The sequence below is a fragment of the Nicotiana tomentosiformis genome, chromosome 1 (assembly GCF_000390325.3).
Source record: "Nicotiana tomentosiformis chromosome 1, ASM39032v3, whole genome shotgun sequence".
NCBI classification, from domain to species: Eukaryota; Viridiplantae; Streptophyta; class Magnoliopsida; order Solanales; family Solanaceae; genus Nicotiana; species Nicotiana tomentosiformis.
The window spans coordinates 153,542,334-153,556,470 of NC_090812.1; the positions used below are offsets into that span (position 1 = coordinate 153,542,334).

At 35.1% G+C, this 14,137-nt stretch overlaps 1 protein-coding gene across 1 annotated transcript; it reads left to right on the plus strand.

The window, feature by feature from the left end:
* The first annotated feature begins 262 nt into the window (after positions 1-262).
* On the plus strand, positions 263-1,182 carry LOC104089232 (uncharacterized). Its single transcript, XM_009594080.4, has 2 exons — positions 263-489; positions 626-1,182. Exons 1-2 carry the CDS (start codon positions 355-357, stop codon positions 995-997), a joined length of 507 nt encoding a protein of 168 aa, XP_009592375.1. The 5' UTR covers positions 263-354; the 3' UTR covers positions 998-1,182.
* The last annotated feature ends 12,955 nt before the right edge of the window (positions 1,183-14,137 follow it).

Consider the following 14,137-nt stretch of genomic DNA (forward strand, 5'->3'; position numbering starts at 1 on the left):
CTATTCTTTTTCTCTTTCTTTTTTCGGAAAAGGTCCAATAATATCCCTAAACTATGGTATATAGCTCACTTTTGTCCTCCGTTAGTAAAGTGGGCCAAAAATATCCTCCCGTTAGTAAAATGGGTCACTAATGCCTTCAACCTAACGGCCCTCCACACAAGCCTTCATATCAGTATTTTATAGCTTATATGGCATCCACATAAGCTATTCTCTCATCTTATTTTCCCTCTTCTTATACCGATATTCACCCATTCCCAAAACCCTTATTGTCATTATTCCCAAATTTTAAAAATCTCCATTTTTCCTTCAAAATTTCTGCTCAAATCTCCAAATTTTTGCTCAAATTTCTGCTCAATGTCTGATTTATCTGTGAATGCGCATGAAATTCAATATGCAAGAAGATGTCATTGCGGATTGATTGCGCTATATTTGACAACTTGGTCAGACGCCAATGCTGGGAGAAGGTTCTACAAATGTCCAAGATCCAAGGTTAGTTTTGAATTTTTTTTTATTTTGGTCGATTTATGTGATTCATCTTCTTTTGTCGAGTTAGGTCGTTCTTGATTTTTATTGTTTATGTACAAAAATTGTTGCCAAAACTGTTGTAAATTCTGATATGGTGTAGGTTAGTTCTTGCTGGTATTTTGAATGGATTGACGAAGAGCTCCTTCGTCAAGCTGTGATGGTGATCAAAGATTTAAAAACTAAACTTGATGCTGCTAAGCTTGAGAGGAACAATTTGAGGAATAAAGTTTACCTCATGGAACAAGCTACGACGGTTCAAAGGGGCTCTAAGAACTTGTTTGATGAAATGGAAGATGTTATGACGGTTGAAAGGCATACTTTGAAGATGAAACTTGACGAAATTGAGCAATTTCAAGTTGTGGAAGCTGAAAAAGCTAGTAATTTAGAGGTCAAAGTGAAGAAGATAAGAAATATCATTTTGGTTTCATGGGCTTTATTATTTGCTTTGGTTGTCGTAGGGATGATGAAGTGAATGTATGTTGTTTAAATATGTTGGTGTAGTATTTTGGTTTAGTTATAGGGATGATGAAGTTAATGTATGTTGACTTAGTATGTTGTAGTATATTGGTTTAGTATGTTTGTTTAGTATGTTGTAGTATTTTGGTTAAATCATTCCTCGTGTTTCATAATGAAGATTATGCTATTTTAAAACAACAACACTGTTGTGCAACGACCACTGCTGTGCAAACTAAGTTCTTTTCTGTTAGTCATTAGTCGATTTATTTACCTGCAGGCTGTCCATTTAGAAAGGCACAAGGTGTGTGTTGCATTAAATCCCAGCAAATGCATGTGCAGTATTATATTTTATGAGTATACTTAAATATGGGAATCGATTCCAGTGGATATCTATTTTGTCTCATTATAAATAAATAAATATCTCAATAAAGTGAACTTGATTGATTAACTTGTCCAGCAAAAACTTGTATAATATATGTTTTATCCGATTAGTTTGTGTTTAATTAAGTAGTTCAAAGCATTCACAATATGTTTTCACATACTAAAATAGAGAGTATTCACAATCTGCTGCGCAAAATATCACCAAACACCACTGATGTCTAAACATGTATACTGCTGCTAGAGTACCAGACCCACATACAAACACTATACACTAGAAGACATGACCAGAAATACTAGAACATGACAAAACCCTAGAAAATTACAACAAAAAATTGAATAATCCCTTTATTCGAGACATAGACCCAATAAATAGAAGGAAAAATTACCTGAATATCTTCAGATGATCTTCAGTTTGTGTTGTTAAACCTTGCTCGATCGTATCATCTCCTCAACTCTCAAATCGCCATGGAAGAACGGACATGGAAGAACCAGTGATTTTTGTTTGGAAATGGGGTTTGGACCTTGTGGTTACTGACTTCGCGTTTTTAGGTCCGCTTATTTGGTTATCGGAGCGGGTTTATGTGGCTCCGCTTATGTGGATGTTATGTGGATGCCATATAAGCTATAAAATGCTGATATAAAGGCTTGTGTGGAGGGCCGTTAGGTTGAAGGCATTAGTGGCCCATTTTACTAATGAGGAGGATATTTCTGGCCCAAAAATGAGCTATATACTATAGTTTAGGGATATTATTGGACCTTTTCCGTTCTTTTTTGGGTTCCTTTTTTTTTTCTTTTTTTTTCTTTGAAAAAACAAGCAATCTGTTCACTTTCGGTTTGATGCAAGGGTATTATAACACGTGGCTAAAGTTCAGTATTAATACTCCAAATAGATAGTTGGTTGTCTTTTTTCTTGCTCGTCGTAAATTGTACAAATTATACAAGAATTTATATATTTATTTATATGAAATAGAACGCAAAAAAAATTAGAAAATATTACAGTAATGTATCAAAAAAAAAAATAGTGCTATTTACCAACAACTAGCAATTTTAGTTATGCTGTGAAAAATAGCCAACAAAAATTACCAATGATATTCAACATTCAAAAAATATAGGCAAAAAAATATTTTTTTTCCAATGGGTATTATTATGATTCATTGAAAACATACAGATGAGGCAATATATAAAATTGGCAAAATGCATAAAGACCCCATTAAACTTGTCCAGAAAATAGGTTTGAACACTTAAACTAAACGGGTGACTTTTCACCCCCTAAACACATTGTGAGTGAATTTTGTTTCATTTTTCATAACACCAGACCCAGCGCGTGGCATCATATCATTTATGAGCGTGTTTTACACTAAATTAATGGATAAAATTATTTTTTTTTAAAAAGGGAAACTATTTTAAAATTACATTTATTTTATAAAGAGACCCCAACAGTAAAATTACCCGATCCAATTCTTCTTCTCTTTTTCAAGAATCCTAAATCCCCCTCTCCTTCAATTAGTTATAATTTCTGGCCAAGATATGAAATTTCGGACAAAATCAAAGCCTTATGGGAATCAAAGCCTAAATCCTTTTATGTGAATTAAAGCCTTATTTTTCTCTATAATCTTTTGATTCATCTGATTTTAGGGCTTTATTTTGAGTGGTTCGAATTTCTTTTTATTTGAGGGATTTTCTTTGATTTATTGCTTTGTACATAATGCGGTCAACTAACTTGGTTGGGCTTTGCATGGAAGATGATGATCCTACAAGAGAAGCCACCAATCTGCAGTATCTACGCTCTAATCGACGAGATTTGGGGGGAAATCTACACTAGGGTTTGAGTTCATCACACAATTTCTCGTTGTGTTTAGAAAGAAATGAGATCGGGGTTAGAAAACTAGGGTAAAAATTAAATAAAGTGGGTCGGGTATTTTAATCGGGTGGGTTTAGTAGTGATGGACCGGATCATTAAAATGGCAAACTTCATTAATGACGTGGCATCACCAGAAAGAGCGTGCCTCATACTCATTGCTCTTTAACTGGTCTGATATTATGGAAGGTGGAACAAAATTTACTCGCAATGTGTTTAGGGAGGTAAAAAGTTACCCGTTTAGTTTAAGTGTTCAAACTTGTTTTCTCGACAAGTTTAATGGAATTTTTATGTATCTTGCCTATAAAATTTGGCGAAGTTTGAAGACGGGTTAGACTAGTTTGGAGTCAAACTTCATTACCAATGATATAAAATATTTAAAAAATAGGCAAAAAATATTTTTTTCAATGGGTATGGTTGGAGTTCGTTGAAAACATATATATTGAGGCAATATACAAGATTTGAGCAAGATTGAGGGGGATTTGGACCGATTTGATAACATAATTCGTAGTTAAAATTGAGTTTGAATTTATTTTCTCCGACACATGTATCACGCATGTATCTCACACACATGTATACATGAATATACATATGATATACATTTGATACATATGTGATGCACAAATGATATATAGTGTGTCACACATATCATCTTTTTTCGTCTTCGTTTTCTACTTCGAATTTTCAATTCAAAACAATTCAAAACTCTATCAAATCATTCTAAAACTGAGATTGAACTCCGTAAGATGTACCCAATCTATTCCAACAGCACCCACTCAAAAGAAAGCAAAAAATTGACATTTTTAGCTACAAATAGCTAATTGGCTAATATTGTTAGTATTTGTCTAATATTAATAATATTTTACGAATCAACCAATTTTTATACTAATTTGCTTACGGGAGACATAACTGGTAATTTTTCGATAGTAGAGTTATTCACATTCAATATTTATATCAAATTAATTGTTATGCATAATAATATTTTTGCTCATATATTTTTGTCACTTAACTATAGTTAAAATATACGGAAAAGGTTCATAAGTGTCTCTCTACTAGCTAAATTAAGTCATATGTGTGCCCCGTTTTACTGTTTAATTAAAAGAGTCCTTATCGTTTGTGCCGAGATTAATATGTCACTCTGTCGTCTACTCCTAATTCTAAAATAAAATATTTATGTGTCGGCCTTTTACTGGATGAACTACACCCACCCCTTATTTTTAAATTGACCCACCCACCGACTAATTTTATCCAACCCACCCGAAATTTTAATTAAAAAAGAGCCCGAACACATTGGTTCTCTCATTCCCTTCCTTCGACCAACGAGACCAAATTAGGGTTCTTAAGACACAGTACTTACTATTAGTCGATGTTGCCAATTCAAGAATCATTTTTCTTAAAAGATATGTTTAATCCGCGTAATTTCGCTTGCTTATCTCCGTCTATGTGTATCTGTCTTAGTTTATTATTAGGGTTTTATGTTCAATCGTTTTGGGGCTTTAATATATTTTGTATTCTTATGTCTTAGTTTAAGATGTTATTTTATGACTTTTTTTGTCTTATTTTCTTGTGTGGAATGTCTTTGCATGTGTTGTTTTAGTCTTTTTTTTCTGTTAGGATTATCGATGGTCAGCAATATAGTATGGATTATTTTTTATTTTTTTTTATCTCGTATAAACTTTTGTGATATGTCTTGTTTTGATTTTGTTTGTGCTGGATTTATGTGATTTTTGTCCGTGCTGGCATATGTCTTTGAATTTTTTTAAGCATTAAAGTTGGTGAGGTATGAGAATGTGGGGTTTCATTTATTTTTTTAGTCGTTTCTTGTCTGGCACATGTTGTGTTGGGTGTGTTAAATGTTGTTCCCTCATAACTAAAATCCGCGAATATTTTAGTGTTAGTGGACCTTTACTATTTGAATTATTTGTGGTCCCCTGGTTGTTACATATGTATGTGTTCCCTTAAATCCATACATGTTTTATAATTTTGATTTTTTAATTGCTTAGTTATTATTTTTTATGAGTATTGTTTATGTTATTTAAATTTTTGTTGTCCTCATTTATAATTTTTTATTATTTTATTAACTTTTACAGAATATTAAGGATGTCATTAGGGGACCTAATCTTGAATTATGGTGGGGACTAGATCACAAGCTCACATGTCTTGTATTCAAAGAAGTTGTCCCATATCAAGAGAGGTTATGATTCTGAACTTCTATCGTACAAATATCTAGTGGATTTAAAAATGAATGAGTTAGGAAATGTAGGTGTTCAACAACTAATTGTGAATGGTCCATCTGATAATTATTATGAAATTGAGAATGAGCTGGTATAAGACATATGTTGTGTCTAATCTCTGATGAATTTAAGACTCTTCATTTCTATATTGTAGATGAGTGTGAGCAATCTATTAATTAATGTGACTAACATAGTCCATAATTTTGAGTCTTATCCAATATCAAATGAAGTTAGTACTGATTGTAGTGATTATGAATCCGATTCTAATTCTAGAAAGGTAGAGTATAATAGTGATGAATTACAAACATTTGCTAGTCAAAAGAAAAGAGAGATTATGCAAGGTTTGGATAATTATAAGGAACTGGATAAGGGTATGAGCTTCAAGGATATACCTGAAGCTAGAAATATGACTGCTAAGATATGGATGTGTATGTGATTGCCCCTTTGTTATTCACCTTCAATTCATTACCCTTGCAACTAAAATTCCAACAAAAAAGGGTACATAAAATAATAATGAAAATCTTCATCTTGAGAATTTACTCTTCTAATTTAGTTACTTGAACATGGTTTCTTGCCTTTACGACGGTCATTTTCTCCTTCAATTTATCCCTTTTAATTTTAACATTGTCCAACGACGACTTCAAAGTACTGATTTTAACATTTGTCGCATTCAACTGAGACCTTAAATTGTTGATTACAACGAGCGCTCTATCGGGAATAGGATCATCTGACCATTCCCAATAACCACATGAAGCATCCTGCAAAACCAAAATACAATTCAAACAAATCAAAGGAAAATAATTCATTAAATTATAAAAAAATTCAAATACGACAAAATTTAATAATAATAATCACTTACTTATGATTTTGGACATTTGTAGAATCTCCGTCCAGGGTTAAAAAGAGTAGTCGAAGTAAAGTGGTTAACAAATTTCCCACAGTGTCACTTCCTCTTGGATGAAAAATTATTTTCTCACATGCCAAACCATATTTTTGGATAATATTTACAACCTAATAAGATCAAATAAATGATTGGACCAACCCTTTTCCTCTTGAACTCTTTCTTGAAGAACCCTGTCATGACCCACTTCTCCCTCCGTAAGACGTCGTGATGGCACTTAGTCTCTACGACTAGGTAAGCCTAACAATTGCGGAAAAATCAAAAATAAAGACATAATCAACAACTAATTTAAATCAGATAACTATATAACGGAAAAATATCGCTCGACATGTACAAGTAACCAACAACTCGAGTATAACAATATTCTCAAAACCCGGTAATCACAAGTCACAAGCTCTAAGAATTTGTGTAATTGTTTCTATACATCAGTAACTAGAAGAAATAAAGGAAGAACAATATGAAAGAGATAAATGGGGACTCCGAGATCTGCGGACGCTGACAGATATACCTTGAAGTCTCCGGAGCAGCAGCAAGTATGCAACTAATAGTGGGGTTGGTAGTAGGTACCTGGATCTGCACACAAAATATGTGCAGAAGAGTAGCATGAGTATACCGCAACTGTACTCAGTAAGTGCCAAGCCTAACCTTGGTAGAGTAGTGACGAGGTCAAATCAGGGCCCTACTGGTATATAATTATTAAAGGCAGAAAAATATAACAATGTAATAAGAGACTAAAAATTTAACGAGGAGAAACTACAGAAAGATAATAGCACAGCACATATGTATAAACAACGGGGGCACTTTCGAGATATCGTCTCGTAGTCCCAAAAGTAAATACTCAATAGGGGATCTCCCGAGGTATCGCCTCGTAGTCCCAAAAGTAAATATACAAGGGGATCTCCCGATGTACTGTCTCGTAGTCCAAAAAGTAAATATACGACAGGGGATCTCCCGAGGTACCGCCTCGTAGTCCCAAAAATAAACACACAGCTCGAAATCGATGGAAACAACAATTACAGCAAAAAAATCCTACAGTTTATGACTAAATACAAGTCAAGGAAAATAGGAAATCAACTAAGCATGTTGTATATGTTTCAAATCTAGTCCGCTAACCACCTGAAATCCACCCGAGGCACCCGAGACCTTACCCAAATATACCAACAAGTCCTAAAACACCATACGAACTTAGTCGAGCCCTCAAATCACATCAAACAACAACAAAAATACAAACCGCACCCCAATTCAAGCTTAGAACTTTAAAATTTTAAACCTCTACAACTGATACCGAAACCTATCAAATCACGTCCGATTGACCTCAAATTTTGTACACAAATCATATTTGACATTGCACACCTACTCCAACTTCTGGAATCGGAATCCGACCCTAATATCAAAAAGTCCACTTCCGATCAAACTTCCCAAAAATTCAACTTTCGCCATTTCAAGCCAAATTAAGCTACAGACCTCCAGTTCACAATCCGGACACGCTCCTAAGTCCAAAATCATCCAACGGAGCTAACGGAATCGACGAAACTCCATTCTAGAGTCATCTTCATACAATTTTAACTACGGTCAAAATTCTATAACTTAAGCTTCCGTTTTAGGAACCAAGTGCCCCAAATCACCCCAAAACTAAAAACAAAACCTCCCGGCAAGTCACACAAGCATAAAATGATACGAGAAAAGCAGTAAATACGGGATTGGGGCTAATACTCTCAAAACGACCAACCGAGTCGTTACAAACCCTAATATGGTATCGTTGGTTGAAATAAGGGAATGAGAGAACCGATGTGTTGGGGCTCTTTTCAATTAAAAGATCAGGTGGGTCGGATAAAATTAGTCGGGTCGGTGGGTAAATTAAAAAGTAAGGGATGGGTTTAGTTCATCTAGTAAAAGGCTGATACGTGGATATTTTTATTTTAAAATTAGGAGTAGACGATCGATGGACATTTTAATTTATGGGCACAAACGATATGGACTCTTTTAATTGAATAGTATAACAGGGGACACATATGGCTTATTTTAGCTAGTAGAGGGACATATATGGCCCTTTTTCGTAAAATATATATTCTAATCATTTTTAATCACCTAACTATGGTAGGTAGCTATGTTTTGATACAAATATCAAGTGCAAACAAATATTTAATCTTGAATAAAAAACTATAATATTAAAATAAAATTACCATGACACTTTAGGATTTACGTCAATGTTTGGTTTAAAGATAACTTATGTTGAGATTAATTATATTGGGATGATTTATTATGGTATTATTTTTAAATACATCGACAACCCCTTAAAGTTGTTAAACTTTTCTCTTAGACATTCCATCTTAAGCCTGTTTCATTTGAATACTTTAACCAAACTTTTATTGTGTCATGTAGTCACAAAATTTGTAGGCACACAAAAACAAAAGGTGCGTGTAACTCACACACAAAAGTGACGAATAAGAGGAGAGGACATGTGGATTTAACTTAAACTAATATAAAAAATAGAAAAAATAAATATAAAAATGAGGACCCTACCCCACCCGTCGTCATATTCCCCAACAATCCTTTTTCGCCTAAAAAATTAATTTTTCAGCAATATTTATTCTTCTTTTTCATCATCTTCCACTCATTTCTTCTGCCATTTTTTAAGCCATAGATTAAATACCATTCTTCCTCTTCCTCACACCATCACATTCTTTCTCTTTTTAGATCTTGTTGCCGGAAAAGAGTCCTCTAATGGGTCAAAGAATGCAGTGGTGGTCGATGTAGTCGATGGAGGTGTAACATAAGACTAAGTATACTCAATTTTGACCAAAGTGATTTGTCTTACTAAAGGAGAGCTTCTTAGGCTTTGTTATGATGGTACACGTATTCTAAATTAATGGGGCAGATGATATGGACGTGTCCTAGATCTATGGTGGAGATGAAGCGAGCTAAAGGAATTTAACTCATTGTAGGAAGATTCTAGTATGGGTATTTTTGATTTTGTACATTGTAAATATTCTCTTTGTTCATTTTATTTACACAGTCTGTTATAGAGTTAGTTAGGATAGATAAGATTTAGTCTAGTACACGCCAGGGATTTTTTTTGTATATAGATACTAGTCTTGTACAACAATTAAGACACAAAATTAAAAATAATTATTTTTCCAGCTCGTTTCTTCCTAAACATTTTCATGGTATCGAAGCATTGCTAAAAGCAATCGTTCATTTTTTTTCCTTTTTTTCTCTCTATATATTTTCATTTCTCAAACACCATGGTAGAAACAGTAATTGATCATGCTACACAGGCTGGTAGGTCTTCACAAACTACTCGTACTCCTTCTCAGCAAATTGATTCTTGCCATTCTTACTTCTTAACTTCTTCTGATAACCCTGGAATCAAACTCATCAATATCAACTTTGATGGAACAAGTTATGGAAACTGGCGCATGGGAGTACTCATCCCTCTCTCTGCTAAAAACAAGCTGGGATTCATCAATGGAACTTGCTCATGTCCATCTCCTGATTCACCCATGTTTGAGTAGTAGAAGAGATGCAATGACATGGCCATTGCTTGGTTGCTTAACTCACTCAGCAGATACATTGGAGAGAGTGTCATTTATTCCCAGACTGCAGAAGAACTTTGGAATGAGCTTGAGCAAAGATATGGCCAAGCTGATGGTACTAAGTTGTTTCAGCTGCAAAGGGAATTGAACAATATCACTCAAGGATCAAGTAAAGTGGCTGGTTACTTTACCAAGCTTAAGAGGATATGTGATCAAATGAAGGTGATCAATACATTCATGATTTGTAGCTGTGAGTGTAAGTGTGGAGCCAAAATACACAATATTAAGATGAATGAAGACCAAAGACTAAAACAATTTCTTATGGGGTTGAATAAAGCCTATGTTAGTCCCGCCAATATTGCTATATTTGTAAATAATAATTCTGGAAAATATAAGTTATCGTAATGAAACAGTAATAAATTCGAGCCCACTGAATTCACAGTATTTCCTTAAGGAATTTAATCCCCTCCTAGTACCCAAGGTTATGGATTATTTCCTCCCAGGATAGAACGAATAACACACTGGTGTAGTGGTACTTCAAACCCCAGTGTTTCAGCGAACACAAAGTTCGGTAGCAAATCACACTTACAGTTGCTTTGTTTGAAGTTAAAACAATGCAGAACGAAGGAGTAGAAACTCAGAAATTCGTATGGAAATGCTGAGAGGAAGGAGTGCAATGTATGGCCAAAGTTGAGCGTTTTTTCAGTTTTGTTGGTGTTTTTCGTTTTTCGTTCGTGTCTTTCTTCAATAGTTGCTGCACATATATATAGCAGCCAGCTTTGAAGATGAACGACCCTCCATCCTCCATGGTGGAGCATGCACTAGCTTGTTTGTGGAGCAAGTACTTGGCCATGGTGGGAAGAGCATTAGGCGGCTGCTATTGCAGCTGGTGATCAATACACGGATTGGAACATATCCGTTACAAATACGGATAATCTTACGTTAATATTTACTATTAACAAATAGATTTGGTCCAAAAAATTAATCAATCAATCAATCATTTGACCAAATCCAAATGCAAATCCGAAGCCGAAGCCGTAGCCGAAGCCGAGCCGAGCGAGCGACGACGACGGCGGCGCGAGGCTTGCTTTCTTCTTAACTCTTTAAGAGCTACAAGAAGAGCAATTATATATATACCCACCAAAAATCTTTTCCTCTTCCAATATGGGACAATGTCTCATTATCAAGAGGGGGAAACTTAAAATTTTACTCAAAAATTTCATTTTCTCTCCATTTCCCATTCACCCTCATTTTAAGACTATTTCATCTTTAAATAATAAAAACCTCAACAATCCCCCATATGAATGGGGAATGGCTATATCACGGAAGTATGCATGGAAAAACTGTGTGATTTGTAAGCAAGGATTAATCGCATCTAGATAAGTAGGTTTCCCTTTGAACTTTCCGTAGTGAACTTATGTCGGATATACTCGGTCAATCGGTAGATTTGATATCTTTGAATCGTCGAACTTTGGTGTATACCTAGACAACCATAAGTCACACAATCAACCCTTAACCATCTTTGGTTCTCATTGTTGTGTTCGTTTCAGACATGAACACAGCCTGGTTTCATAAATGCATAGAGAACTGGCCTTACAAAGTTCTCCTTGAAGCGGCTAACACTCCACACTTACATAGGTGATTCCTAAACGTGTCGTCCTGTAGATACACTATTTGATATACCCCGTATCAAATTTAGAAATCATTAAAAAGCCTTAATGATTTATCCTTGGTACTGAATATTGTCTCATCACGAGAACGGACTAAAATTTTATTTGATAATGTTGAACCGTCATTAATGACTTTGTTTGATCTCCTTGAACCTAGATCTTGGGATCTCCAGTCTTCTAGGTAGAGTTACCGCCACAATGACTTGTTCTCGGCCATAGCCCCATTTCCCTTGATGATTTCTCAACTACCTCTCTAGTTAGGCCTTTTGTAAGTGGATCCGACACATTATCACTTGACTTTACATAGTCAATCGTGATAATTCCTCTAGAGAGTAATTGCCTAACGGTTTTATGTCTTCGTCGTATATAACGAGATTTACCGTTATACATAACGCTCCAGCCCTTCCAATTACCGCTTGACTATCACAATGTATGCATATTGGTGCCAACGGTTTGGGCAAAAATGGAATGTCTTCCAAGAAATTCCGGAGCCATTCAGCTTCTTCACCGGCTTTATCTAAGGCTATGAATTCAGCCTCCATTGTAGAGCGGGCAATACATGTTTTTTGGACGACTTCCAAGATACTGCTCCTCCACCAATAGTGAATACATATCCACTCGTGGACTTAGAATCAGTTGAACCGGTGATCCAATTTGCATCACAGTATCCCTCAATCACCGCAGGGAATTTACTGTAGTGCAAGTCAAAGTTCTAGGTATGTTCTAAATATCCCAAAACTCGTTTCATTGCCATCCAATGAGATTGACCTGGATTGCTCGTATATCGATTCAGTTTACTTATAGCACAAGCTATATCTGGTCGTGTACAATTCATGATATACATTAAGCATCCCAATACACGAGCATAATCCAATTGTGATATGCTTTGCCTAAGTGCTTGAATTTTTCAAGTTCTGTCTTAATATAATGAGATTGTGACAATGCCAGACCTTGAGGAGTCTTATGGATCTTAATTCCCAGAATTAAATCAGCAACTCCCAAGTCTTTCATATCAAACTTGCTATTGAGCATACGCTTAGTAGCATTTATGTTGGCAATGTCATTACTCATTATCAGCATATCATCCACATATAGGCAAACAATGACTATGTGATTTGGAACATTTTTAATGTACACACATTTATCACATTCATTTATCTTAAAACCATTTGACAACATTGTTTGGTCAAATTTCGCATGCCATTGTTTGGGTGCTTGTTTTAGTCCGTAAAGAGACTTAACAAGTCTACATACCTTCTTTTCTTTACCTGGAACCACAAACCCTTCAGGTTGTTCCATGTAAATTTCTTCCTCCAACTCTCCATTTAAGAAGGCCGTCTTAACATCCATTTGATGAATTTCAAGACCATACACTGCAGCTAATGCTACTAACATCCGTATGGACGTAATTCTTGTAACTGGAGAGTATGTATCAAAGTAGTCTAGACCTTCTCGTTGTCTATACCCTTTGACTACGAGTCTTGCCTTGAATTTATCAATAGTGCCATCATCTTTGATTTTTCTCTTAAAAATCCATTTAGAACCCAAAGGTTTATTTCCAGGAGGAAGATCAACCAATTCCCATGTATGGTTGTTCAATATGGATTCTATTTCACTATTGACTGCCTCTTTCCAAAACAATGATTCCGAAGAAGTCATAACTTCTTTAAATGTTTGAGGCTCATTCTCCAATAAGAAAGTCACAAAATCTGGTCCAAATGAAGTAGACGTTCTTTGACGTTTACTACTTCTTGGATCCTCCTGATTACATGTACTTTCTTTTGTTTCTTCCCGAGGTCATTTAGATCCTTCACCAAATGACTCACATTCCTTTTTATACGGATATATATTTTCAAAGAACTCAGCATTATCTGATTCTACAACCGTATTATTATGAATGTCGGCATGAATCAGAAAATCGATATGCTTTACTATTTGTCGCATATCCTATGAAAACACAATCAACGGTTTTCGGTCCTATCTTTACCCTTTTGGGTTTAGGAACTTGCACTTTTGCCAAACACCCCCACACTTTAAAATAATTCAAGTTGGGCTTCCTTCTTTTCCATTTTTCATATGGAATGGATTGTGTTTTGCTATGGGGCACTCGATTTAATATTCGATTAGCCGTAAGAATGGCTTTCCCCCACAAGTTCTGTGGCAAACCAGAACTTATCAACAACGTGTTCATCATCTCCTTTAATATGCGATTCTTTCTTTCTGCAATCCCATTAGATTAGGGCGTGTAAGGGGCTGTTGTTTGATGAATAATTCCATATTCTAAACATATTTCTTCAAAAGGAGATTCATATTCACTACCCCTATCACTTCTTATCATTTTTACTTTCTTGTTAAGTTGCGTTTCAACTTCATTTTTGTATTGCCTGAATGCGTCTATTGCTTCATCTTTACTATTTAGTAAGTAAACATAGCAATATCGAGTACCATCGTCAATAAAAGTTATGAAATACTTCTTTTCACCGCGAGATGGTATTGACTTCATGTCACAAATATCTGTGTGAATTAAGTCTAAAGGATTTGAATTCCTTTCAACTGACTTATAAGGATGTTTAACA